Consider the following 24,205-nt stretch of genomic DNA (forward strand, 5'->3'; position numbering starts at 1 on the left):
CTGCACTGTGGATAGATCCTCAGATACCTCTGAGAGGACTCTACTTGTGCCATTGGCTTGTTTCAGCACCCAGCATGCGAGACTCTCAAGATTTTTATGAGCTCGAGCCGCGGAGACCCCTGGTGTAAAGAGGGATGCGAAAAAGACTTCCCATCTATTCCATAGGCTGACTCCGTCACTGCACTCTGACGTTAGCGACTGAGACGTACCTCTTTTAAACCGATACCTATGGGTTGCGTTGGGGTGGTGGCGCGGTGCACCGAAACTAAGTTGGCCTACCGTGCATGGCCCCCCTCGAGGGTAGGAGGGAATGCCTGCCCAGGCACGGTTGCCACAAATTAAGAAGAACCCCTTGGGAAGGCGCCTGGGCCACATCGTGCCCGGGGCCGAGTGGGTCTTGTTGCGGGCCAGTCGCTGGCACCAAACCGTTTCCCAGAGACTGAGGTCCCCTAATGGGGTAACGTTAGTGGGGGGTGAGATATTGACGTGGCGCCCCTCCCTCTGATCCCCGGTCCAATTGGACAGGCCGATGTAAACACAGCTAGTAGCATTAAGAGAGCCCACAAGGGCAAGCTCCTGTGGTTCTGGGCCCACGGGGAGTACATCATCCCAGATATCATACTCAGCAAACACCGAAGGGGCGTCACGCCACTTAAAGGGACGCTTCCGAGTTATATTATGCTGCTGTCGCAGCTCTGCTACGGACTGGGTAAAGGTCAGAAAGGTTGCATTACTTAAAGGCACCCCAATAAGACATGTGATAAATGGGGAGTCGGGCGTTGCTAGGCTGGCACAAAAGCTAGTCGTATTCAATGATCTAGCTAGCGTGACCCAGATATTTTCTCGTGGGTCAAAAACGTTAGGTACAAAGGCAGTGCTACATACACTTAAAAGGGCTAATGCCCATAATTTCTGTTCGGCAGAGTTCATTATCAGTCCGCCTTGAAGTCTCAGCAGAAAACAGACCAGATCTCGGGCGCTATGCACCCTCTGGGACCTTTGTTCCTCCTGGACCGTGGTTATTCAGTGGTGAGTGCTGCACAGCGCTCCTCTGGGGTTCCTTCCGCTGATCCCAGCCGTTCGGGTGCCGCTTCGCCTGGTGCCGCGGTGGGCAGCTGTTTTGTGTCGCACTGTGTGGGGGAGGCGGCGGGTCTGGCACATCTAGCTGGAATCCATTGCGGCTCTGTAGGGGTAGAAACACAGAGATACCCCCTCCCCCAATATAAAACCTCCACAGGCCCTGACCATAGACCCGTACGCGGGTCTTTGTATTTGACCCAAACGCGGGGTAACTCCCGCTTGTCCTTTTTCTGTCTATAGTGAACGATGACAGCAGGCACTCCCTCAGAGCCAAATACACACAAATAATTTAGCACAAACAGTGCTTTTACCAGCCGCTCTTGCGGGTCTTTTATATCTGCATACTTTTGAACATAGGTTTTCAGCAACCCATTAGCTCGTTCCACTATTGCTTGACCCGTTGGGTTGTGAGGGATACCTGCAATGTGTTGTACTGACCACTGTCCCAAGAAGGACTGTACTCGTTTGCTGACATAGGCTGGTCCCCGATCTGTCTTTAAGCGCTTACACACTCCCATCACCACGAAACACGTCGTTAAGTGTCTGACTACATGAGAGGCCCTTTCTCCTGTCTGCAGCGTGGCCCAAATATATTTGCTATACGTATCAACGGTAACATGTACATATCTGAGACGCCCAAAGCTGCTTATATGAGTAACATCCATTTGCCACACCTCGTTGCTCTCCAACCCCCTGGCATTCACCCCCACACCTATGCCTAGACCCCCATTATGATGACTGCAAACAGGGCACATCCTCACTAGGTTGGTGGCTTCGATATGCGATATACGAAAGTCTCTTTGAAGGCCCTTAGCATTCTGGTGAAAGATCGCATGCGACTCTCTGGCCAGCACAAGTTGGGGCACCGGGGCGGTCTGCATCGCTGACACTAGCTTGTCAGCTCTAGCGTTTCCTTCTCCAAGACCCACGTCCCATTTGTGGCTTCTGATGTGGATGATGGAATACGGATGCCTCCTTGTTTTGATCGTGCGCTGTAGCTTCGTGAACAGTTCAAACAGTCTCTGATTCTGTAGCTGTTTGATAGCTGCATCTTCTATTCGCTGATCAACTCCCGTTACATATAATGAATTGGTTACAATGTTCAGGGGGGCGTCGAAATGTCCCAGGGCCCAGCTCACAGCCAAAAGCTCTAAGGTCTGGAGGCTGTCTGTCGCAGCAGCCTGCAGGATTTGATGCTGCCAAGAGCCGTGTTGATGCCACGTAACTGCCGCTGTTCTAGACTTCTTTCCGGCGTCCGTATACGCCGTTATCGCCCCTGCTATGGGCGAGTCCTCCCGCAATGGCTTGACGATCCAGTTCTGGGTGTCGAACCATCTCATCACTGGAGACAGGGATTTAGTTGTGGCGATGTCACTGTCGGATTCTAACAATGCTTCCTGTAACTCTGGGCTATTACTAATATACCATTGTAACGCTTCTTTTTGGATGGGGAGATGAATCACTGCTGGTTCGGCCCCAGTAACCTGAATCACGCGCTCCCGCCCCTTTTTGACCAGCGCGCTCAGAGCTTCAATTTTCTGCACTAGTGTTTTTCGCTGGTGCATAGGCGGGGCTATCCACTCTAGCACCCATTCCTCCCCTGTTTCTGTTGTAGACTGAGTGAGGGCGCCGAGTAGATGCTCTGACCCAAACCAGATCGTGAGGTGGATAGGGAGGTCGGGATGTCGTCAGCGGACGTGTCCGTTCGTGATGCAGTCAAGGAGCTGGGACAGGGCCGAGCGTTGCTCCTCCGTGAGAGATACTGTCTGCGCGGGGTCGGTGCCCCGAAGGAGGGGCCGCAGGGGAGTTAGCAACTCATTGGGAAAACCGACGATGGGGCGCAGCCATTGTAGGTCCCCTAAAAGACGCTGGGCATCATAGAGGGTGCATATCTTCATGTCTAAACACAGCTTTTGCGGCGTGATCAACTGTTCAGTGATTGTCCATCCTAAATACTTCCATGGCGCAGTACGTTGAATTTTTTCTGGGGCGATGACGAGAGCGTGGTGTTTTAGCGTCCGCTCAATCATTTGTATCTGGCGCGCACTAAATGGACGGTCTTGTGCAAACAGAATGTCGTCCATATAGTGATAAATCACTGTGTGGGGCCATGCCTTTCTCAGAGGTTGCAAGGCCACATCGACAAAGAGTTGACACAAGGTGGGGCTATTTTTCATACCTTGCGGCAAAACAGTCCATTCAAACCGCTTATCGGGGCCTTCTCGGTTCAAAGCAGGTAGCGTAAACGCAAATCGTTGCATGTCTTGCGGGTGCAATTTAATGGTAAAAAAGCAATCCTTTAAGTCGATTATGAGCAAAGGCCAATGCTGGGGCAACATTGCAGGATTTGGCAGTCCGGGTTGCAACGCGCCCATGGGCTCCATTTGCTTGTTAACAGCACGGAGGTCGTGTAAAAGGCGAAATTTTCCAGATTTTTTTTTGATCACAAATATAGGGGTATTCCAAGGGCTTGTAGACAACTTCAAGTGCCCTTGCTGGAGCTGCTCATTAACGAGATGGTGGGCTTGTTGCAAGCTTTCCCCTTTTAATGGCCATTGCTTAACCCACACTGGTTCCGATGATCTCCAGTTGAGGGAGAGGGGGAAAGTCCAAGCAACGGCCCTCACGCCAAAGGGGACTCGTTAGTGAGCACAACCCCCATCTGTGCGAGGATATCGCGGCCAATGAGACATTGTACGGCTGGCGGCAGTGAAATTATTGAAAACACGGCAGTCATTATTCGATCATCAATCTCGACGGTGACTGTCGGCGAGCGGCTTGCTAATGTCATGCCCCCAACCCCAGTGATTGCGTTAGTAGCAGCATACAATGGCCAATTCGAGGGCCATTGCTCCGGGGCAATTACGCTGGTGTCAGCTCCGGTGTCTAACAGACCGGCAAGGGTAACCTTTTGGTTCTTATAGGAGAGACGAATGGTCTTTCTCGGTCGCTTGGAAAGGTCAACTGTTAACAGCATCAGTCCCCCGGTTGACCCAAACCCTTTCTGTCCTCTTTCCTCGGGGTTAACTGGAACAATGTCCCTGGCGATCTGCGGAAGGGGGACCACTTGTGCGATGCGTTGTCCCTTAGATATTTTTACGGGTGGAAACGGGGTGTATACCATTGCCATTAGCTCGCCAGAAAAGTCCGCATCAATAACTCCCGGCAGTACAAAAAGTCCCATCATAGAGGCAGATGATCGCCCCAACAAAAGACCACCTACTGCGCCGCCGTTAATGACGAGGGGTCCTTTCACTCCAGTAGGTACTTTCGTCGGCGCAGTAGACATAAGCATCACGTCTATTGAGGCTGCCAAGTCCAACCCGAGGCTTCCTCGTGTGGCAGGTTGGAGCGAACTGGCTGGGCTGCAGCAGCTACTTGTGTCGTCGCGCGGCTGCTGCGGCTCGCGCTGGGTCCCGAGTTTCCCGGCCTTCGACGACATGCGGAGGCGTTGTGATTATCGGAGCGGCATTTCGTACACCAAATGCCAGTCGCGGTACACTGTCGGCGCACATGCCCTTCCCTTCCGCAGCGAAAACACTTGATCCGCGGATTGGAATAAGGGTTACTAACGGCAGCCGATTGGAGAGGTGCAAGGGCGGCCATCACTTGAGCACGAGAGGCTTCAGCTTGTTTTTGTAGCCCTAGCCCTAGCTGCTGAATAGCATCGACTAAGAATACCTGGTCTCCGGTGGGGGTGTTGGCTGCCTTTTCTAACAAATCAGCTACTCCCCAATCTACTCCTAATGAACTGATCAAATTTTTCGTCCGTGAGTTACCATTTTGTAACAGACACTGTTTTAGTAGTACCCCTTTCATCCAATCTTGCACCCCAGCCTTCTCTATAGCCCCTGCTATTTTATCAACAAACCCTCCAAGCAGTTCCTCTCTCCCTTGTTTTATTCCCATATAAAAGGGGATCCCTCCGGTATCCTTAACCTTAGTCATAGCTGCTCGAGCAACCCTCATCGCTTCTCTACACTTCTCTGGTCCCAATAAAACCTGTGCCTCCGTTCTAAAGAACGCTCCCAGCCCTAGCAGCTCATCCAAGGTGACGCCCTGAAGGGGGTCTCCCAGTGCCCTCTGGGTTGCAGCTGACGCCTGTGCCTCAGCTTGCCAGTGAGCCTCCCACAGCAATCTTTGGTGTGGCGAAAAAATCAACTTGGCGAGCCCTTTGATATCGGCAGGCAACAAGACATGTGCAGTGAACAGATAGTCCAGCATTTGTCTTACAGGCTCACTCGATACTCCGAACTGACTAACAGTAGACCGTAATTGGGACAACAATTTCCAGTCTAACGCAGTAATCTCCGCCTGCAGTCCTCCCCCGGGATTCGGTCTATAAATTACCGGAAAAGCGAGAGTACCACCGGCTTCAACTAATTCAGGATCACCCTTTTCTGCCCCCTCCCGCGCTAATGCTGCCCATGCCTCTCGCCGCTCCCGTACAACAGCTTCCGCTAAGTCAGATTCCGCTCCAAGAGTCGGCTCCTGGTCTAAGCCGGGAGCCGGTACCGCTGCGGGCTGGTTATTCGCAGTAGCGGGAGTTGCGGGTGGCGAGGGCAAGCTTGAGGGGTCTGCCGGCCCAGGGGGCAGGTAGACAGTTGAAACCGCAGGCGGGCCCGGGGTGCTAAGTCCCCAGTCTGAGCCGTAGCTCCGATTTCGCTCTTGAGCTGAGACAGCTTGCTGCACAGCTCGCTTTTCTGCTTGTATCTGCAATAACTCATTATGTACTACTTTCCATAGCTTACTCATTTTCTTGGCAGTTTTATCTTTATCATCCTCCAACACCGCCTCCCACAAACTATCCCCCACCTTTCTCCACTCTGCCAGTTCATGCACCGTATGCGGGTTTACAAAGTGTCCCTTCTCGCATCCCCAGCTTATCAACAACGGTAGTTCTTTACGTAAATCTATACCCTTAATGTTACGCCTCTCTAAAAGAGATGTAAAGAAATCATATGCTGCTTGCCTCTCCATTGTGCTCGTCGGCGCCGTTGCAGCTCCCAAGGTCTCGGCAGCACGTATCAGCTGAGCCCACCTATGTGGTCGCCCAGGGCACGCAGACTGAGCCCACCTATGTGGTCGCCCAGGGTACGCAGACCAGCTGCGCTGTCTGTTTTGCCGTCCCTCTGCTTGCAGGACCCGAACCCTACGCTGGACCGTCCGTGGTATCACGTCGGGGTCACCATTTGACGGAAAACCAGCGGAAGACAAGCACCATCCGATGATGATCAGCAAGTCTCGTTTATTGGCAATTAGCAAATATCTTTTATACCGTTCGTAAATTAGCTCATACCTATTTGCAAAAGCATAGCTCATCCTTGGCTGGGAGGTAGATGCCAACTCCTCCCATGCTTATCTCTTGTGTTCAGCCTTGCAATTAGCAGTTACTTGTTTCTCACACTCCTTTACCGGTCAACAGCAGCTGGGCTCACACTCCCTTGTAAAACACCAGCTGACCTCACACTCCTCTGTCGACCAACAGCTGGGCCCAAGGTTGCTCTAACTCTGAGCCTGCTTTTCTACTTCAATGCCCTCTTTCTGCTAGCCATTCCCGGGCTAGGCTCCCCACACTGCTTGGGAGAGTAGAGGAGTCAGGAGTGAAGTTGAGTCTGGGAAAAGGGGGTGGAAAGGTGTTGTTTTAATATTTGTCTTTTTGTTTCCCACTATCTGAATTAGTAATCATTTTTTAATTTTCATTGGCAATAAATTAATTTTCCTCAAGTCAAGTCTGTTTTGCCTGCAATGTTAACTGGTAGGTGATCTCCCTGTCTTTATCTCAGCCCATGAGCATTTTCATTCCTGTTCTTCCTCTTTTCTTCCTCCTGTCATGCTTGGAGGGTGTGTGGTGTGAGTGATCAGCTGGGCGAGAGTTTGTCTGTTAACCAAGGCTAACTCACCACAGTATTTCAAAGGGTAGGAGGTCTGAAGACAGAAAGGGAGAGGGATCTCTTCAAGTAGGGAGGTTTTGAGATTAAAAGGCAGGTCTTAAGTAATATATGTCTTCATTTTGTTAAGAGCAAAAGTGTTCATGCAGGTGTGTCCTTGAACACCAAATCTGGTAAGACAGGACAAGTTGCTTGTATGGAAGGCATAAGAGGTAAATTGCAGGAGGGTCACTGGAACACATTTGCATTCATCACTGTATATCGCTGCTATATGAAAAGACAATTTAATTCTGTATTATAAATAGTTAATCTACATTAAATAAAATTATGAAGGGTTTTTATCAACCTCAAAGCATGAGTTTTTGTAACTGAGCAGTACTTTCTGGGCTGTTTTCTTTTTTTTCTTTGTAGATAAGATTGTTTGCCAAAAATGCAGTGAAAACTGTGTTGAATTCCAAATCTGCACAGAATGCACACATGGCCTAAGGTAAGGAAATGATGGATGTAACCAAACAAATACCTCAAGAGGCTTATGTGTCTATGGATACATAACAGAGACAGTTACATAGCTATTTAATCTTGAGTGGTCCTCATTTCACGTGTTCCATTGCTGGTTAGATTTTAATATAGTATTTTTTTGGTGCCATTAAGGCTAACAATGGATTTTTAGAAGACCTTTTATTTCAAGTAAAACAGAAGCCACAGTCATATGGAAAGCTGATTTCTTCCATTTTTTGACCTACAGTGTGTCAGTTGAAGATTATTTTAAAAGTAGAGCTGGTGAACTGTATTAATCCTTCTAATTCATTCCTGTGATAGTTAGAAACTATTTTCTTGTCTTTATTGTATGTCTTCATACATCCAATTGTTCATTTATCTTAAGTATCTTAGGCTCAATTCTATTACAATATAATATGCACATATATTAAACAGCAGTGGATGTTTTTTCTTGGTAGGGGGATTTAATAATTCCTGAAACTGAGATAAAATCCACAAAGAAGCAGTACACATTTCAAGATCATTTATGAATGAATTATCTTTTGTTCCAAGCAGCAAAGATCAAAAATCTTAAAATTCATAAAGGACTATATGCTGGCTTTATGCCACTACAATATAAAATCAGTATTGTGCTGGTTTTGGCTGAGAAGGGGTTAATTCTCCTCACTGTGGGGGTCGGCTACCTTTCCAGCTTCCTGCGCTCTGCCGCGTGGCGGGGGGGGGGGGGCTGGGAGGGGCAGGGCCATGGTGGGGGTGGCTGACCCCGACTGGCTAATGGCAGGTTCATTCCATACCATGTGACACCATGACCAATATATTGAGGGGGGGCAGTGACAGCGCAGAGGCGGCGCAGCGTTGGGTTGGTGGGCGGCGGGCGGCTGCGGCACGCGCGGTTTGTTTCGGCGGTTCGTTCCCCCTCTCCCCTCCCTTCCCCCTCCCCCGGGGCTTTGCGCCTCTCGTTGTTCTCCTTTACATTGCATTTCTACTGTTGTTTCTTTTAATTTTAATTATTAAACTGTTCTTATCTCAACCCATGAGCGTTACCCTCCTGATTCTCTCCCCCATCTACCGGTGGGGAGTGAGCGAGCGACTGTGTGGGGCTGAGCTGCCGCTAAACCACAACAGTCTTTTCGGCGCCCAACGTGGGGCTCAAGGGTTGGAGATAACAACAGCTGCTGGTCACAGCACCATGTTGGCCTTTTTGCAGTTGGTGTTAAAAATCGGTGTTGGTTTGTTGAGTCTGCTGTGTTCTGCTGTGATTAGTAATGTTTTGCCTACAAGATTTGTTATACAAACACTCGTTTTCAGCTTTATCTGGTATTTGGGGTTTTTGCTGAAACCGTTACTGTACTTCGGATACCACCTTGTTGAGGCAATTAGCAATTATACCTCCTCCTCGGAGAGATTTTATATGGAGGAAATACAGAATGGTATCTTTGCAACTTTGTTCTATGATGTCTCTGCCTCTAGTACAACCACCTTTTTGTATCTTGAACATCCTTGGGTGGTTAAGGTGCACTTATTGTTAGTTTTTGGGCAGGTTGTTTTGGTTTTGACTAAGCAACTTTAGAATATCACCCAGAAATCTGCCCCGAGGCTTGATAGTTATGAGTGGCAGGGCATGTGGGACAGCATGGGCAAATACCTAGGGCAGTGGGCACCCCCAGTGTTTTGGAGTTTCACCCCCGAACAAGTGCAGAATCCTGAAAAACTAGTAGACTATTTGGAGAAAGTATGTTGTTACGCTGGGAACTCCAGAGAGACACAGATAACTGCAACATGCTGGGGTCTGGCCCATGCATACCTAGCCCTGCTCAACAGTATTCAGTGCCCCCAGGGGGAAGAGAATGTCTCTGGATTGAAATGCAAAGTGACTGGCACTGTAGACAATCCAGCCTTGACAACAGGCACTGCAGACACTCAAACCCCCACAACAAGTACTGGAACTGGCCCAGAGAATAAACCCATACCAGTATCAGTTGCCCCCATACACAAGACGAAATATTGGAAGTGGACATCAACTCGTTTAGAACGGGATGATGAAGAACCAGGGCCATCGCGGGGAGAGGAGGGAGAAGTAATAAATGAAATAGAGACCACCCGATCCCTGTCCTTGAGCGAGTTGCGAGATATGCGAAGAGATTATAGCCGTCCTTCAGCCTGGAACTAGAGGGAAAAGAAGCCAAACAATTGGGATCCCTTTCTGGGGAAGGGGGCGTTGACAAAGCAATTGGAAAAAAACCACAAGCCCTCAGCCTCTGGAGGCGACTCCTGTCCGGAGTGAAGGAAAGGTATTCCTTTAAAGAAGATGTTACATATCGCCCAGGAAAATGGACAACTATGGAGAAAGGCATCCAGTATCTAAGGGAATTAGCTGTGCTTGAGGTGATTTATGGTGACCTGGACGATCAACGGTCATCCAAAGATCCAGATGAAGCCGAGTGCACACGACCCATGTGGCGGCAGTTTGTACGGAGCGCACCATCTTTGCATGCAAACTCATTGGCAGTGATGTCCTGGAAAGGTGACGAGACACCAAAGGTGGCAGAGGTGATAGATAGACTCCGGGATTACGACACAAATATCTCTTCCTCGCTCGTCTCTGCTGTTGAGAAACTATCCCAAGAGGTCCAGCAACTCAAAGAAGATCTGTCCTACTCCCCACCTCGACAGAGTAGTGTCTCAGCTGTTAGGAATAAGCGTCCTTTGGCTCAAAGGAGGGGATACACACCACGGGCTACCCTATGGTTCTACCTGCGTGACCATGGAGAGGACATGATGAGGTGGGATGGCAAGCCTACCTCGACCCTACAGGCACGAGTACATGAACTGCAAGGAAGAACAGTCACTCAGGGAGGCTCTTGCAGGAAAGCTGCTGCTCCAGTTTCCAGCGAGCAAGTCCCCAGACAGAGGAAGAGAAGCGCCGATTTTATTTCTAAGTATAATAGAGGGACTCCTGATTCACATTTAGAGGAAGTGAGTTGTGACTGCCATGATCAGGACTAGAGGGGCCCTGCCTCCAGCCGGGTGGAGGAAAGGGATAACCGGGCTTACTGGACTGTGTGGATCCGATGGCTTGGCACGTCCGACCCACAGGAGTATAAAGCTTTAGTGGACACCGGCGCACAGTGGACCTTAATGCCATCAAACTATATAGGGGCAGAACCCATCAGCATTGCTGGAGTGACAGGGGGATCCCAAGAGCTAACTGTATTGGAGGCTGAAGTGAGCCTAACTGGGAATGAGTGGCAGAAGCACCCCATTGTGACTGGCCCAGAGGCTCTGTGCATCCTTGGCATAGACTACCTCAGGAGAGGGTATTTCAAGGACCCAAAAGGTTACAAGTGGGTTTTTGGTGTAGCTGCCTTGGAGACGGAGGAAACTAAACAGCTGTCTACCTTGCCCGGTCTATCAAAGGACCATTCTGTGGTGGGGTTGCTGAAGGTCAAAGAAAAACAGGTGCCAATTGCCACCACAACAGTGCACCGGCGGCAATATCGCACCAACAGAGACTCCCTGATTCCCATCCATGAGCTCATTCACCAACTGAGGAGCCAAGGAGTCATCAGTAAGACCCACTCACCCTTTAACAGTCCCATATGGCCAGTGCGGAAGTCTAATGGAGAGTGGAGACTAACAGTAGGCAATCGTGACCTGAATGAAGTCAATCCACCTTTGAGTGCTGCTGTGCCAGGCATGCTAGAACTTCAGTATGAACTGGAGTCAAAGGCAGCCAAGTGGTATGCCACAATTAATATCGCTAATGCATTCTTCTCAATCCCTCTGGCAGCAGAATGCAGGCCACAGTTTGCTTTCACATGGAGGGGGGTGCAGTACACCTGGAATCGACTGCCCCAGGGGTGGAAACACAGTTCTACCATTTGCCATGGACTGATTCAGACTGTACTGGAACAGGGAGAAGCTCCAGAACACCTTCAATACATTGATGACATCATTGTGTGGGGAACACAGCAGAAGAAGTTTTTGAGAAAGGAGAGAAAATAGTCCCAATCCTTCTGAAAGCTGGTTTTGCCATAAAACAAAGTAAGGTGTAGGGACCTGCATGAGAAATCCAGTTCTTAAGAATCAAATGGCAAGATGGTCGTCGTCAGATTCCAATGGATGTGATCAACAAAATAGCAGCCATGTCTCCACCAACTAGCAAAAAGGAAACACAAGCTTTATTGGGCATTGTGGGTTTTTGGAGAATGCATATTCCAGATTACAGTCTGATCGTAAGCCCTCTCTATCAAGTGACCCAGAAGAAGAATGATTTCAAATGGGGCCCTGAGCAACAACAAGCCTTTGAACAGATTAAACGAGAAATAGTCCATGCAGTAGCTCTTGGGCCAGTCCGGGCAGGACAAGATGTAAAAAATGTGCTCTACAATGCAGCCGGGGAGAATGGCCCTACCTGGAGCCTCTGGCAGAAAGCACTAGGGGAGACCCAAGGCCGACCCCTAGGGTTTTGGAGTCAGGGATACAGAGGGTCCGAAGCCCGCTATACTCCAACTGAAAAAGAGATATTGGCAGCATATGAAGGGGTTCGAGCTGCTTCAGAAGTGGTTGGTACTGAAGCACAGCTGCTCCTGGCACCCCGACTGCCAGTGCTGGGCTGGATGTTCAAAGGAAACATCCCCTCTACACACCATGCAACTGATGCTACGTGGAGTAAATGGGTTGCACTGATCACCCAGCGGGCTCGAGTAGGAAACCCCAGTCGCCCAGGAATCTTGGAAGTGATCATGGACTGGCCAGAAGGCAAAGATTTTGGATTATCACCAGAGGAGGAGGTGACACGTGCTGAAGAAGCCCCACTGTATAACAAACTGCCAAAAATGAGAAGCAGTATGCCCTGTTCCCTGATGGGTCCTGTCGCCTTGTGGGAAAGCATTGGAGATGGAAGGCTGCTGTATGGAGTCCTACACAACAAGTCGCAGAAACTGCTGAAGGAGAAGGTGAATCGAGGCAGTTGGCAGATGTATAGGCCATCCAGCTGGCCTTAGACATTGCTGAACAGGAAAAGTGGCCAGTGCTCTATCTCTATGCTGACTCCTGGATGGTGGCAAATGCCCTGTGGGGCTGGCTGCAGCAGTGGAAGCAAAGCAACTGGCAGCGCAGAGGCAAACAGGTGGGCTCGTGATCGAGGGGTTGACTTGACCATGGATATTATTGCACAGGCTATCCACGAATGTGACACATGCGCTGCAATCAAGCAAGCGAAGCGGGTAAAGCCCCTGTGGTATGGGGGACGATGGCTGAAATATAAATATGGGGAGGCCTGGCAAATTGACTATATCACACTCCCAGAAACCCATCAAGGCAAGCGCCATGTTCTTACAATGGTAGAAACAACGACTGGCTGGCTGGAAACATATCCTGTCCCCCACGCCACTGCCCAGAACACTATCCTGGGTCTTGAAAAACAAGTCCTGTGGCGACATGGCACCCCAGAGAGAATTGAGTCAGACAACGGGACTCATTTCTGAAATAGCCTCATAGACACCTGGGCCAAAGAGCATGGCATTGAGTGGGTGTATCACATCCCCTATCACGCACCAGCCTCTGGGAAAATTGAACGGTACAATGGACTGTTAAAAACTACACTGAGAGCAATGGGGGGTGGAACATTCAAGCACTGGGATACACATTTAGCAAAAGCCACGTGGTTAGTCAACACGAGGGGATCTGCCAATCGAGCTGGCCCTGCCCAGTCAGAAATCCTACATACTGTGGAAGGGGATAGAGTCCCTGTAGTGCATGTAAAAAATATGCTGGGGAAAACAGTCTGGGTTCTTCCTGCCTCCAGCAAAGGCAAACCCATTCGTGGGATTGCTTTTGCTCGAGGACCTGGGTGCACTTGGTGGGTGATGCGGGAGGATGGAGAAATCCGATGTGTGCCTCAAGGGGATTTGATTTTGGGTGAAAACAGTCAATGAACTGAATGGCACAATGCGAACTGCTATATAATACTGTGTGTCACCTCTGTGTTGTATCAATGATATCAGAGTATGCGCCTCCCAACCCATGGAAGATCAACTGTGAAACAAGCAAAGTGCAGCAGTGATGGAACAATGACTGACTCGGTATGCAGCAACCCAACGCCACACACCATCTCTCCCACCCGGAAAGACTGATACAACAGATGGAGCCCAGAGTCATGGACTGGGTGAACTCAATGGACATTTTAATGGACATTTTACAGGGAAGGTCCATGAACTAAGGGAATGATGTCTGTGTATTATGTTAAAGGATGGGAAGGGGAGGGGTGGTGGTTGGTATGGTTGTATTGCATCATATGGGACCTGGGCATAGTGTAAATGGTATGGAATAAGGGGTGGAGAATGTGCTGGTTTTGGCTGATAAGGGGTTAATTCTCCTCACTGTGGGGGTCGGCTACCTTTCCAGCTTCCTGCGCTCTGCCGCGTGGCGGGGGGAGCTGGGAGGGGCAGGGCCATGGTGGGGACGGCTGACCCCGACTGGCCAATGGCATGTTCATTCCATACCATGTGACACCATGACCAATATATTGAGGGGGGGCATTAGCAGCGCGGAGGTGGCGCGGCGTCGGGTCAGCGGGCGGCGAGCGGCTGTGTCCCGTGCGGTTTGTTTCGGCGGTTCGTTCCCCCTCTCCCCTCCCTTCCCCCTCCCCCGGGGCTTTGCGCCTCTCGTTCTTCTCCTTTGCATTTCTACTGTTTTTTCTTTTAATTTTAATTATTAAACTGTTCTTATCCCAACCCACGAGCGTTACCCTCCTGATTCTCTCCCCCATCTACCGGTGGGGAGTGAGCGAGCGACTGTGTGGGGCTGAGCTGCCGCTAAACCACGACAAGTATACAGTATCTGTAGGGGTTCTTTCAGAATACAGACATTCTATGTATGTTTTAACATTGAGCTTTAACTTCTGTCAAAGTGGATTTTCATCTTTCAGTTAGTAAAAGCTGAATGTTGTTTCCACAATATCATTAGCTAGATTCCTTTACATTTTGTAAAGGAATTTTCATTTCTCTGTATTTGTGTTGATGTTTAGATTTTTAAAATGCCTGCACAATTCTTATTACAAATATATCTATTTTTTAAAAAAGTGACCCTTTAAAGAGGAAGTACGATCTAATGGGAAGGAAGGCATGGAATCAAATCAGAACATCACTCTATTTACACTCTCTGTGAAATAGGAGTATCTACTTCCCCCTTAAAATGGAATTAAAATTTCAATCTATATTAAGATTTTCGAGAATTTTAACAGACTCAGCATGGTATACTGTGTATCTGAGAAATCAGATTAGTAAAGTAGAAATTTAGAAGTTCTTAAAAAAGGCATAATATATCAGAAGACCCAAGATTACAACTTTATAGGACATGGTCTCAAAAAAAAAAAAAGCTATGCCCACATTTTCTTTATTTCTCAGGAAATGAGATTATGTAATTTCCTTTCAATTAACGTAAACATTTCAGGGCATGGTTTAGGAGACATGGTAGTGTTGGGATGACAGTTGGATTTGATGATCCTAGAGGTCTTTTCCAACCTTAATGATTCTATGTGATCCCATGGGAAACCCATGTGGTTTGGGTCAGCTGACTTGGCCGTGGCCCCTCCCCTCCTGGCTTCTTGTGCACCTGGCAGAGCATGGGAAGCTGGAAAAGTCCCTGACTAGTATAGGCTTTACTTAGCAACACTTAGCCACTACTTAACAACGACTAAAATGTCAGTATGCCATCAACACTATACCAGCTACAGTGAAGAACATAAACTCTATCCCAGCCAAAACCAGCACAATTTCACTGGTGTTTCCCTGTTGGCTCCTATTACCTCGGGAGGCCCTAGCTCATCTCCATCAGACTTCAAGCATGCTGCAGCATAGCCAGCACATCTCAGAGCAACAGGCTGAGAGCCCTCACTAGCGCCCCATCCCTCAAACCTTGGCATGTCATCCCATGACTTGTCATGGGCAAGCCTGATATTATCCCCCTCCCCCTTCAAGTCTAGGTTAAATCTCTGACAGTGAACCCTGCTAGCTTGTGAGCAAAGATCCTCTTCCCCCTTTGAGAAAGGTGAATCCCATCTGACGCCAGCAAGCCTGGTGCTGTGTAGACCATCCCATTATCAAAAACACCAAAATTGTGGTGGTGATACCAGCCACGGAGCCATGTATTAATAGACTGGGTCTGTCTGATTCCTCCAGTGTCACTGCCTGCAACTGGAAGGATAGAGGAAAAATTACCTGTGCTCTGGATTCCCTTACCAACCATCCCAAGGCCCTGAAGTGTCTTTTGATCACCCTTGGACTATGCATTGCAGCTTCATTGCCACCCACATAGAAGAGCAGTAATGGGTAATAGTCCAAGGGCCATACCAGGCTAGGAAGTTTCCTAGTGATGTCCTTAACCCAGGCCCCAGGGAGGCAGCCTACTTTCCTAAGAGGAGGGTCTGTCTAGCATATTAGACCCTCTGTTCCCCTCAGAAGGGAGTCATGTGCAACTATAACCTGTCTTTTCTTCCTCGTGGAGGTGGTCATGATACTGGGGGTAGGCCTTTCTGACCTTGGCCACACCTCTGGTGTAGATGGACCATCATCCACACCATCAATTGACTGACCTTCCACATCCAGAGCCTCATACCTGTTGCATAGAGGCACCTGGTAAGGCGAGGTGGGCAAGGAGGGAGTTCGCCTGCTGCCTCGAGTGTGGACTTGCCTCCATTCACTCCTTTCCTTTAAGTTACTGCCTTCTGCCTGGTGGGAGGAAGGATACAGGATCCCCTTGATCTTGTGGTGGTTTTTTTTTTCTGGTGGCTGTTCCTGTTTCTGGGAGGGCAGAGCATGGTTCCACCAGTCTCTTTCTCAGACACCCTGATGCTCCTTAACCTGTCCACTTCCTCTCAAAGCGCTGCCACCAAGCTGAGCAGATCATCTACTTGGTCATATGTCACACAGCTGTTCTGGTTACTGCCATCACGTACTAGTGAAAGGCTCTGGCATACCCTGCAGCCTGAGACCTGGATGGCTGCATGATTTTGTGGGAGCTCTTTCTGGTTTGCCACACCTGTTCTGGTGAGTGCAGAGGACATAGATTTCTGCTGGGTGGATGCCATAGCTAAGCTCCTTCTGGGAGGGTGATGACCACTAATTGAACTCACCTTTGGAGCTAGTAGGGGGACAACACCCTTTCTGTGTGCCCTTCTGCGCAAACTGCCATGCCACGCCCTGTTTGCCCACTCTGTTTGCTAGCACTCCTAGTCACTAAAACTCCCTAGGGTGCTTTTTTATAGGTGTGGGGGTGGCTGTGGTTGCTCCGGAAATGCCACAAGAGCTGTTGGCTCCTGGTGGGTCTCTCCACTGCCTTGGAATTTCCCTGCCTCAGGAAACCCTCCTGTACGCCAAGATCTGCTGCTCCACTGTGGACCAGGCCTGCTCTGGAGCAGCTTGCCTAGTTGACTGACGTGCTTACGCAGTGTTTAAGCCTTTTGTTACTTCGCACACTGCCCTGCCAGCGATTAGGATGGGGGTGCACAAGAAGCTGGGAGAGGACACAGTGGGGACAGCTGACCCCAACTGACCAAAGGGATATTCCATACCATATGGCATCGTGCTCATCTCTCTTATGTGTCTCCGCATAAAAGCTGCAGGGAAAAAAGAGGAAGGGGGAACATTTGGAGTGATGGCGTTTGTCTTCCCAAGTAACTGTTATACATGATGAAGCTGCGTTTTCCTGGAGATGGCTGAACACCTGCCTGCCAATGGGAAGCAGTGAACGAATGCCTTGTTTTGCTTTGCTTGTGCATACTGCTTTGCTTTACCTGTTAAACTGTCTTTATCTCAACCCATGAGTTTTCTGACATTTACCCTTCCGATTCTCTCCCCCATCCCATTTGTGGGGGGAGTGAGCAAGTGGCTGTGTGGTGCTTAGCTGCCACCAGGGTTAAACCATGACAATCCCTCTAAACATTCATACATTAAAAGTTAAAGAAGCAAGGTGTCAGTTGTTGCTTGTATGGTGTAGCAATTATTCACCAATATAGCTGCTTTCTTTGCAGCTTCAGAAAAACATTACACTAAGAAAATGCTTAGGGTTGTTGCAGAATAAGTAGAATGCAATTTTGATTAGGTCAGAACAGAAGCAGTTCATTACTATAGCTATGGGAGAGAACATATAGCAGCAGAGTAGCAGACTCTTCTGATATGAACTCTGCCCAAAAGCGGCAGTGTCGTGGTTTAGCCCCAGTCAGCAACCAAGCACCACGCAGCCACTCGCTCACTCCCCCCTGGTGGGATGGGGGAGAGAATCGGAAGAGTAAATGTGGGGAAACTCCTGGGTTGAGATAAAGACAGTTCAATAGGTAAAACAAAAGCTGCGTGCAGAAGCAAAGCAAAACAAGGAATTCATTCGCTACTTCCCATAGGCAGGCAGGTGTTCAGCCGTCCCAGGAAAGCAGGGCTCCAGCATGCTTAACGGTTACTTGGGAAGACAAATGCCATCACTCTGAACGTCCCCTCCCTTCCTCCTTCTTCTTCCTCCAGCTTCATATACTGAGCATGACATCATATGGTATGGAACATCCCATTGGTCAGTTTGGGTCAGCTGTCCTGGCTGTGTCCCCCTCCCAGCTTCTTGTGCACCTGGCAGAGCATGGGGAGCTGAAAGAGTCCTTGACCAGTGTAAGTGCTACTTAGCAACAACTATAACATCTCCACATTATCACCGCTGTTTCCAGCAAAAATCCAAAACATAGCCCCATACTAGCTACTACAAAGAAATGTAACTCTATCCCAACTGAAACCAGGACAGTATCCACCCCTTATTCCATACCATTTACATCATGCTCAGGTTCCACACTATCCAGTACAACCTCATTAACCTCCAGCCCCCTTCCCATCCTTTGATAAAATACACAGATATCATTTAGTCCATGACTTTGGGCTCCATCTATTCTGGTGGTCACTCAGGAAGGGAGAGATGGTGTATTGTGTGGAGTTACTGGGCACCAAAGCCAGCTCAGGTCAGGTCACTGCTGCACTTGCATTGCTTCTTGAAAGGCTTGTCCTCCATGGGTTCGGGTGGTTCCTGCTGTAGTAATTCCTGTAACATGCAACTCAAATCCCAGGTTGCAATAATTTAAAGGTATATCCATTACAATCTCCATCCTTTGTCCCTTTGGGCCAGGTTATAGGTTTTAACATTGCAATGAACTCCTCCCCTTGCTCCAAGCCTGGCTAGCAACAAGGGGTTTCTGCTACAGCAATTACTGTAATATGTAACTCAAATCCCAGGTTACAATAATTTAAAGGTATTTCCATTACAATCTCCACCCCTGATCCATTTGGACCAGACCATCAGGTTTAACATTGTAATGAACTCCTCCCCTTGCCCCTGCTCTGGCTTGGGCTTATCCACAGACTGTAGTCCTTTAGGGTTGTACCTGCTTCAAGTGGAACATTACCCAGGAGCCACAGTCTCTCCAGGGGTACACCTGCTGCAGCATAGACTTATCCAGAGCTACAGTCACTTTGAGGTGCACCTGTTCCAGCGTGGCCTTCTGCATGGGCCACAATGCTTTCAGAGGTATACCTGCTCCAGCATGGCCTTACCCACAGCTGCAGTCCCTCCAGAAGTAAACCTGCTCTGTTGTGGGCTTATCCATGGCCACACACTTTGAGGTGCTCTGGCATGTCCTCATGCACAGCCACTGATGCTTCAAGGTGTATCTGCTGCAGCACGGACTTATCTACAGCCACAGACACTTTGAGGTGAACCTTCTCCAAGATGGATTTATCCTTGGGCCACAATTCCCTCAGAGGTATACTTGATGTGGCACAGGCTGTAGGGGAATAGACAGGGATCGGCGACTGGAAGATCACGGGATGTGACAGAAAGATAGACTCCTCCCCATAGGAGTGGCAGGAACAGGAAGCGCAAGAGCTATATAAGCGTGTGACGCATTTAAATAAACGGACCTTTTGTATCATATTGATGTCTGTGCATCACTGTCCCCAGGGTGGGTAGAGCCCTGTGTCCCGGAGATATGCGGCCCAAGATAAGTTCTCCCACAGAAGCGTACAGCAACAAGTGGTGACCCTGACATGATCGGCGGGGCAGCATGGCAAGTTCGCCGGGGGGAAAAGATAGCTTGGGGCACGCAGGGGTGGGACGGGGAGCCGCAGGACGGCGGGCACGCCATGGAATCAGTCGTAAAGGTACTGAAGGAATTGGGGAAGGAATATGGAACTTCGATTTCAAAGGCGCCTACCTCAAAGACGATCCAATGGATGATTACGCAGGGGCTCATACGGAGTCCCACAGACATATTTAATAAAGATAATTGGGTGAGAATTAAAGAGGAGTTAGCCGAAAGGGCTATGATGGGAAAACCCCAGTACATACAGCTCTGGGGAAAGATACACCGATTACTATTGAAAGCTCGGGATGATCAGGAGACGTGGCGGAAGGCGCGGCTGTGCCTGCACGGTGCTACAGGCGACAGCAGCCCGGAAAGAGACCCAGGAGGGGCAGTGGGGACGCAGACAGGGGCAAGCATCGCGGGGGATGGGAAAGAAGCGGAGAGTTCGGACGGAGTAGTCTAGCTAGCTACTCAGTCTGAGGCTCCCAAGGAGGTGGATCGGGAAGCGGCGGTGTTCCCTGTTGAGCCAGCAGGACCTTTGGAATGCCCCCCTGCATACCCCTGGGACGATTTGGCGCAGGCGCGGGTACCTGCGCGCGGGGAGGGTGACGTGGCAGCGGACGCAGCGGGAGTGACGGAGCGGAAAGAGAAAGATGATCAGCGCCGGAAGCAGCGCCGGCAGCGGCACCGCCCTCTGCCCGACCCTCGAGACTGGCTCCCGGGGCAACCCTTGAGATGGGAGTCGGACGAGGAGGAGGATTGGGGTGCCTGGAGGGGAGGACAGGGTGGGTATAGAACAACCTCGAGTAGCAGCGAATCAAAAGTTGGGGGAGAAACCGATGTCCACATGTGGGAAGATGGGGCCGATTGCCTTCAGCGCGCAAAAATGAGGCATAAGGCAGCAGGGACTCGGAGGACCAATCAGAAGGAGGGAGGAGAGGGACCGCCAAAAGGGGAGGTCCGGGGCGCTGCAGCTCCGGAGGGGTCCGCGGAGGAAGTGCTGCGGCAGCTGCAGCAGGTTATGCGCGCACTAGGGGAAGTAACTCGGTGGCAGACAGGACTTTTAACGAAGGGGGCGCCCCAGCGACAGTCAGTCGAGTTACCTAACTGGCGGCTGATAGCCAGAGATTGTAGCCTCGATGGAGTAAGGATAGAGATGCCCGGGATCTTCCCTGTCCGAATAGCTCCAGGAGGAGGGGTGGAGTGGACACCGATAGATGCCAAGCTAGTGCGAACTTTATGGCGAGAAATTAGAGAAAAGGGGCTGAAAGACGAAGGAGTAGCATTGCTGCTGGACGCTGCGCATGCAGCGCCGTTGACCCCCTCTGATGCTAAGCAGTTGGCGAAAGCAATATTGGCTCCCCCAATGTACATACTTTGGAAGGAGGCAATGCACAGTGCCTGCCATGCCCTCGTACAGCAAGCGGCGGCAGTTCCAGGCCACCCGCTGAGAGGGACCACCCTTGACCGGCTCACTGGCAGAAGTCAAGGACTGGAAACCCCGCAGTTGCAAGCAGCAGAATTAAGGGGCAGGGAGCTGCAAGCAGTAACGGAGAGTTCCCGCAAAGCGTATAGCGAAGTGGGCAGGTATGAGAAAAAAGCAGAACCTTGGCAAAAGATACAGCAAGGACTAGCAGAGCCATTTACAACGTTTTGTGATAGGTTGCAGAAGGCTATTATAGAATCAGAATTGCCACCAGCAGCCAAGGAGGCAGTCCTTATGGATTGCCTCCGAAATCAAGCAAATCTGCAAACACAAGACGTCTTCCGCACCCTGGCGGTGGGGGCATCATTGGGTGAAACCATCAGGCATGTCTTGCGCCAGGAGGCGTTGAATCAGCATGGCGGTGCGGGAGCGCACGCCTGCCAGAACCCTGACTGCGGAAGCAAAGAAAGGGTGATGGTGCAAGCGGCCGGGGCGGGGCCGAGATGTCACTTGTGTGGCCGGCGAGGGCACTTTAAAGCTGGGTGCCCGCTAGCGGAAAGGGGAGGATGTAATGGAGGAGGAGCGCGCCCAGTAGGGAGGTGCTGGGTGTGTGGGAAGCCAGGACACGTGGCAAGAGATTGTCCAGCCACAAAGCCGGGAAATGGCCAAAGGAGGGCGAAGCCAGGGGGATTCGTGGCTCCTGTGAGTCAAATCGCCCCATCATGGTGCCAGGGCCAAGGGGGAGTGAAACTTCAGGCAGGGGAGCAGAACCAGCAAGATTTGCAGGTTACAGCCCCCGCATGGCCTTGGTCATAGGCTGTAATGAGAGACCCATGGCGGCGGTGATGATTACCCCGCAAGAGCCGAGTTGCCTGGCACGGATATGCCTGGGAATGTTAGTGGATACCGGGGCAGATGTCACAGTGATGCCACTCGAACGGCGGCCACCAACTTGGCCCCTCGCCATGGGAAAACGTAGGGTAGGAGGAGGACAACAGACGAGGACTAGTACTTGCCCTGTAAAACTCGAAGTCATGGACGAGGAGGCAGGGAAGCTGCTCATGGCCGTAGTGACCATACTAGTAGCAGATGGGGTAGCAAGCCCCTTGTTGGGGAGGGACGTCCTTGCCCAGATGGGGATCGGGTTGAAAAATTTAGCATAAGGGCCACTGCCTCAGAGGGGCTTCGTCACCACAAGTTGGTGTGGAAAACCGAACAGCCCGTCTGGGTGGAGCAGTGGCCCCTGACAACAGAGAAAACAGAGGCTGTAAGAGCTATAGTAAAATGAGAGCATGAAGCAGGGCACCTAGAGCCCTCGATGAGCCTGTGGAACACCCCTATATTTGCTATAAAAAAGAAAGATAAAAACCAATGGAGGATGCTGCATGACCTTAGAGCAGTAAATCAGCAAATGGAGGACATGGGGCCTCTCCAACCTGGCCTACCAGATCTGAGTGCTGTCCCAAAGGGATGGCAAGTCACTGTTTTAGATATCAAAGACTGCTTCTTCAGTATTCCGCTACATCCAGATGATAGAAAGAGATTTGCCTTTACTCTGCCCGCGGTGAACCGCGCAGAACCAGGTAGTAGATGGCAGTGGACAGTACTTTCGCAGGGGATGAAAAATTCTCCAGCGATCTGCCAGAGGTATGTGGCTTCTGCATTGCAGCAAGGCAGGCGACAGTATCAGGAGAGAATCTACATGATCCACTACATGGATGACGTCCTCATAGCTGCACCCACCGAGGTGTTATGTGAACAAGTCTTTTCAGACACCCAAAGGGGCCTTGCAGGACAGGGCCTCAAGAGAGCTGAGGCAAAGGTACAGTGAGGACCAGTGTGTGGATTTCTGGGAGCTAGAATAGAAGGGGATTCCATACAAGCTCAGCCTATTAAACTTACACCTCAGGTTAAAAATTTACACGATGTACAGAAGCTGGTAGGAGCACTGCAGTGGTTGCAGACGTTTGTGCGCGTCACCGGTGAGGAGATGCAACCTTTCTATGCGTTGCTGAAAGGGACCGACCCATGGGAGCCCAGGAGTTTAGACCCTGAGGCAGTCCAGCAGTTGCAGATCATAGAACGTCGAATACAAAAGGAAGGAGTATGGCGGTGGGACCCCCAGGAGGAATTAATTGCAGGTTGGATTCTAACCGCCAGTGGAGGATTAGGATTGCTATATCAAATACGGGCGGGGGAAGAAAAACCACTGCGATGGGTATATCAGAAGGTTCCCAAGGATGCATTCTCCACAAAAGTCAAGGTAGCTGGGGGAATGATTTGGCGTCTGCGAAGGGAAAGCAAGGGAATCTTTGGGAAGGAGCCAGATAAGCTGACAGTGCCGTGGAATGGGGAGAAATGGCGGAAGGTGGTAGAGAGTGAAGAGGATATACAATTGGCAGTATACTCATACCCAGGGAAAATCGTCACAGGCACGGTACAGAGGTGGGCCGAGACAGCCAGGGTGGTGGATTTAAGTGTGGATAGTAGAGTTTTGGATACCCCTCACCCAGGACCAACATATTTCACAGACGCTTCCTCAAAGATGAACAGAGCGGCGGTAGTGTGGAAAGAAGAGAATAGTTGGATGCGCCAGACGTATGAGGAGCGGGGTAAAAGTGTGCAGTGGCTGGAGGCAAAAGCGCTAGAGATGGCCCTGCGAAAGGATATAGATCGGCATATAAATGTGTGCACGGACTCCTTATATGTGTATAAATTAGTCATGTCCATGAAACGAGAGGGTGTACCACACACGGAAATTGCCTTGATGCCAGAGGTTGCTTTATCGCAGCGAGGAGCAACTGTGATAGTAATTCACATTCGCAGTCATCAGACAGGGCCTGGACCACTGATTGAGGGGAATCGCATGGCTGATGAGGCAGCCACGGGAGTCTGGACATTGGCAGAGGCAAAGAAACTGCATGAACAACTGCACCTGGGTGCTAAAGCCTTGGCAAAGGAGTGTGGCATCTCAATAAGAGCAGCAAGAGAAGTAGCAGCCACCTGTCCTTACTGTCAGCGCTCGCCATTGTGGGAGGCAGGAGTCAACCCTCGAGGACTGGAAGCAAATGCTATCTGGCAGACTGACTTTACTGAATGTCCACAGTTGGCCCCCGGAAGGCACCTGGCAATTACAATTGATACATATAGTGGAGTCATCATGGCTACTCAACATCGGAAGCAGACCGCAACGCA

At 50.2% G+C, this 24,205-nt stretch overlaps 1 protein-coding gene across 1 annotated transcript in view; it reads left to right on the top strand.

The window, feature by feature from the left end:
• LOC135310839 (proprotein convertase subtilisin/kexin type 5-like) overlaps positions 1–16,060 on the top strand; it is a 63,532-nt gene extending 47,472 nt beyond the window's left edge. Inside the window, 2 exon segments of the mRNA XM_064439894.1 lie at positions 7,383–7,458; positions 16,033–16,060. Coding sequence (XP_064295964.1) covers positions 7,383–7,458; positions 16,033–16,060 — 104 coding nt within the window.
• Positions 16,061–24,205: the final 8,145 nt, after the last annotated feature.

This window comes from Phalacrocorax carbo, assembly GCF_963921805.1.
Source record: "Phalacrocorax carbo chromosome W unlocalized genomic scaffold, bPhaCar2.1 SUPER_W_unloc_2, whole genome shotgun sequence".
NCBI lineage: Eukaryota > Metazoa > Chordata > Aves > Suliformes > Phalacrocoracidae > Phalacrocorax > Phalacrocorax carbo.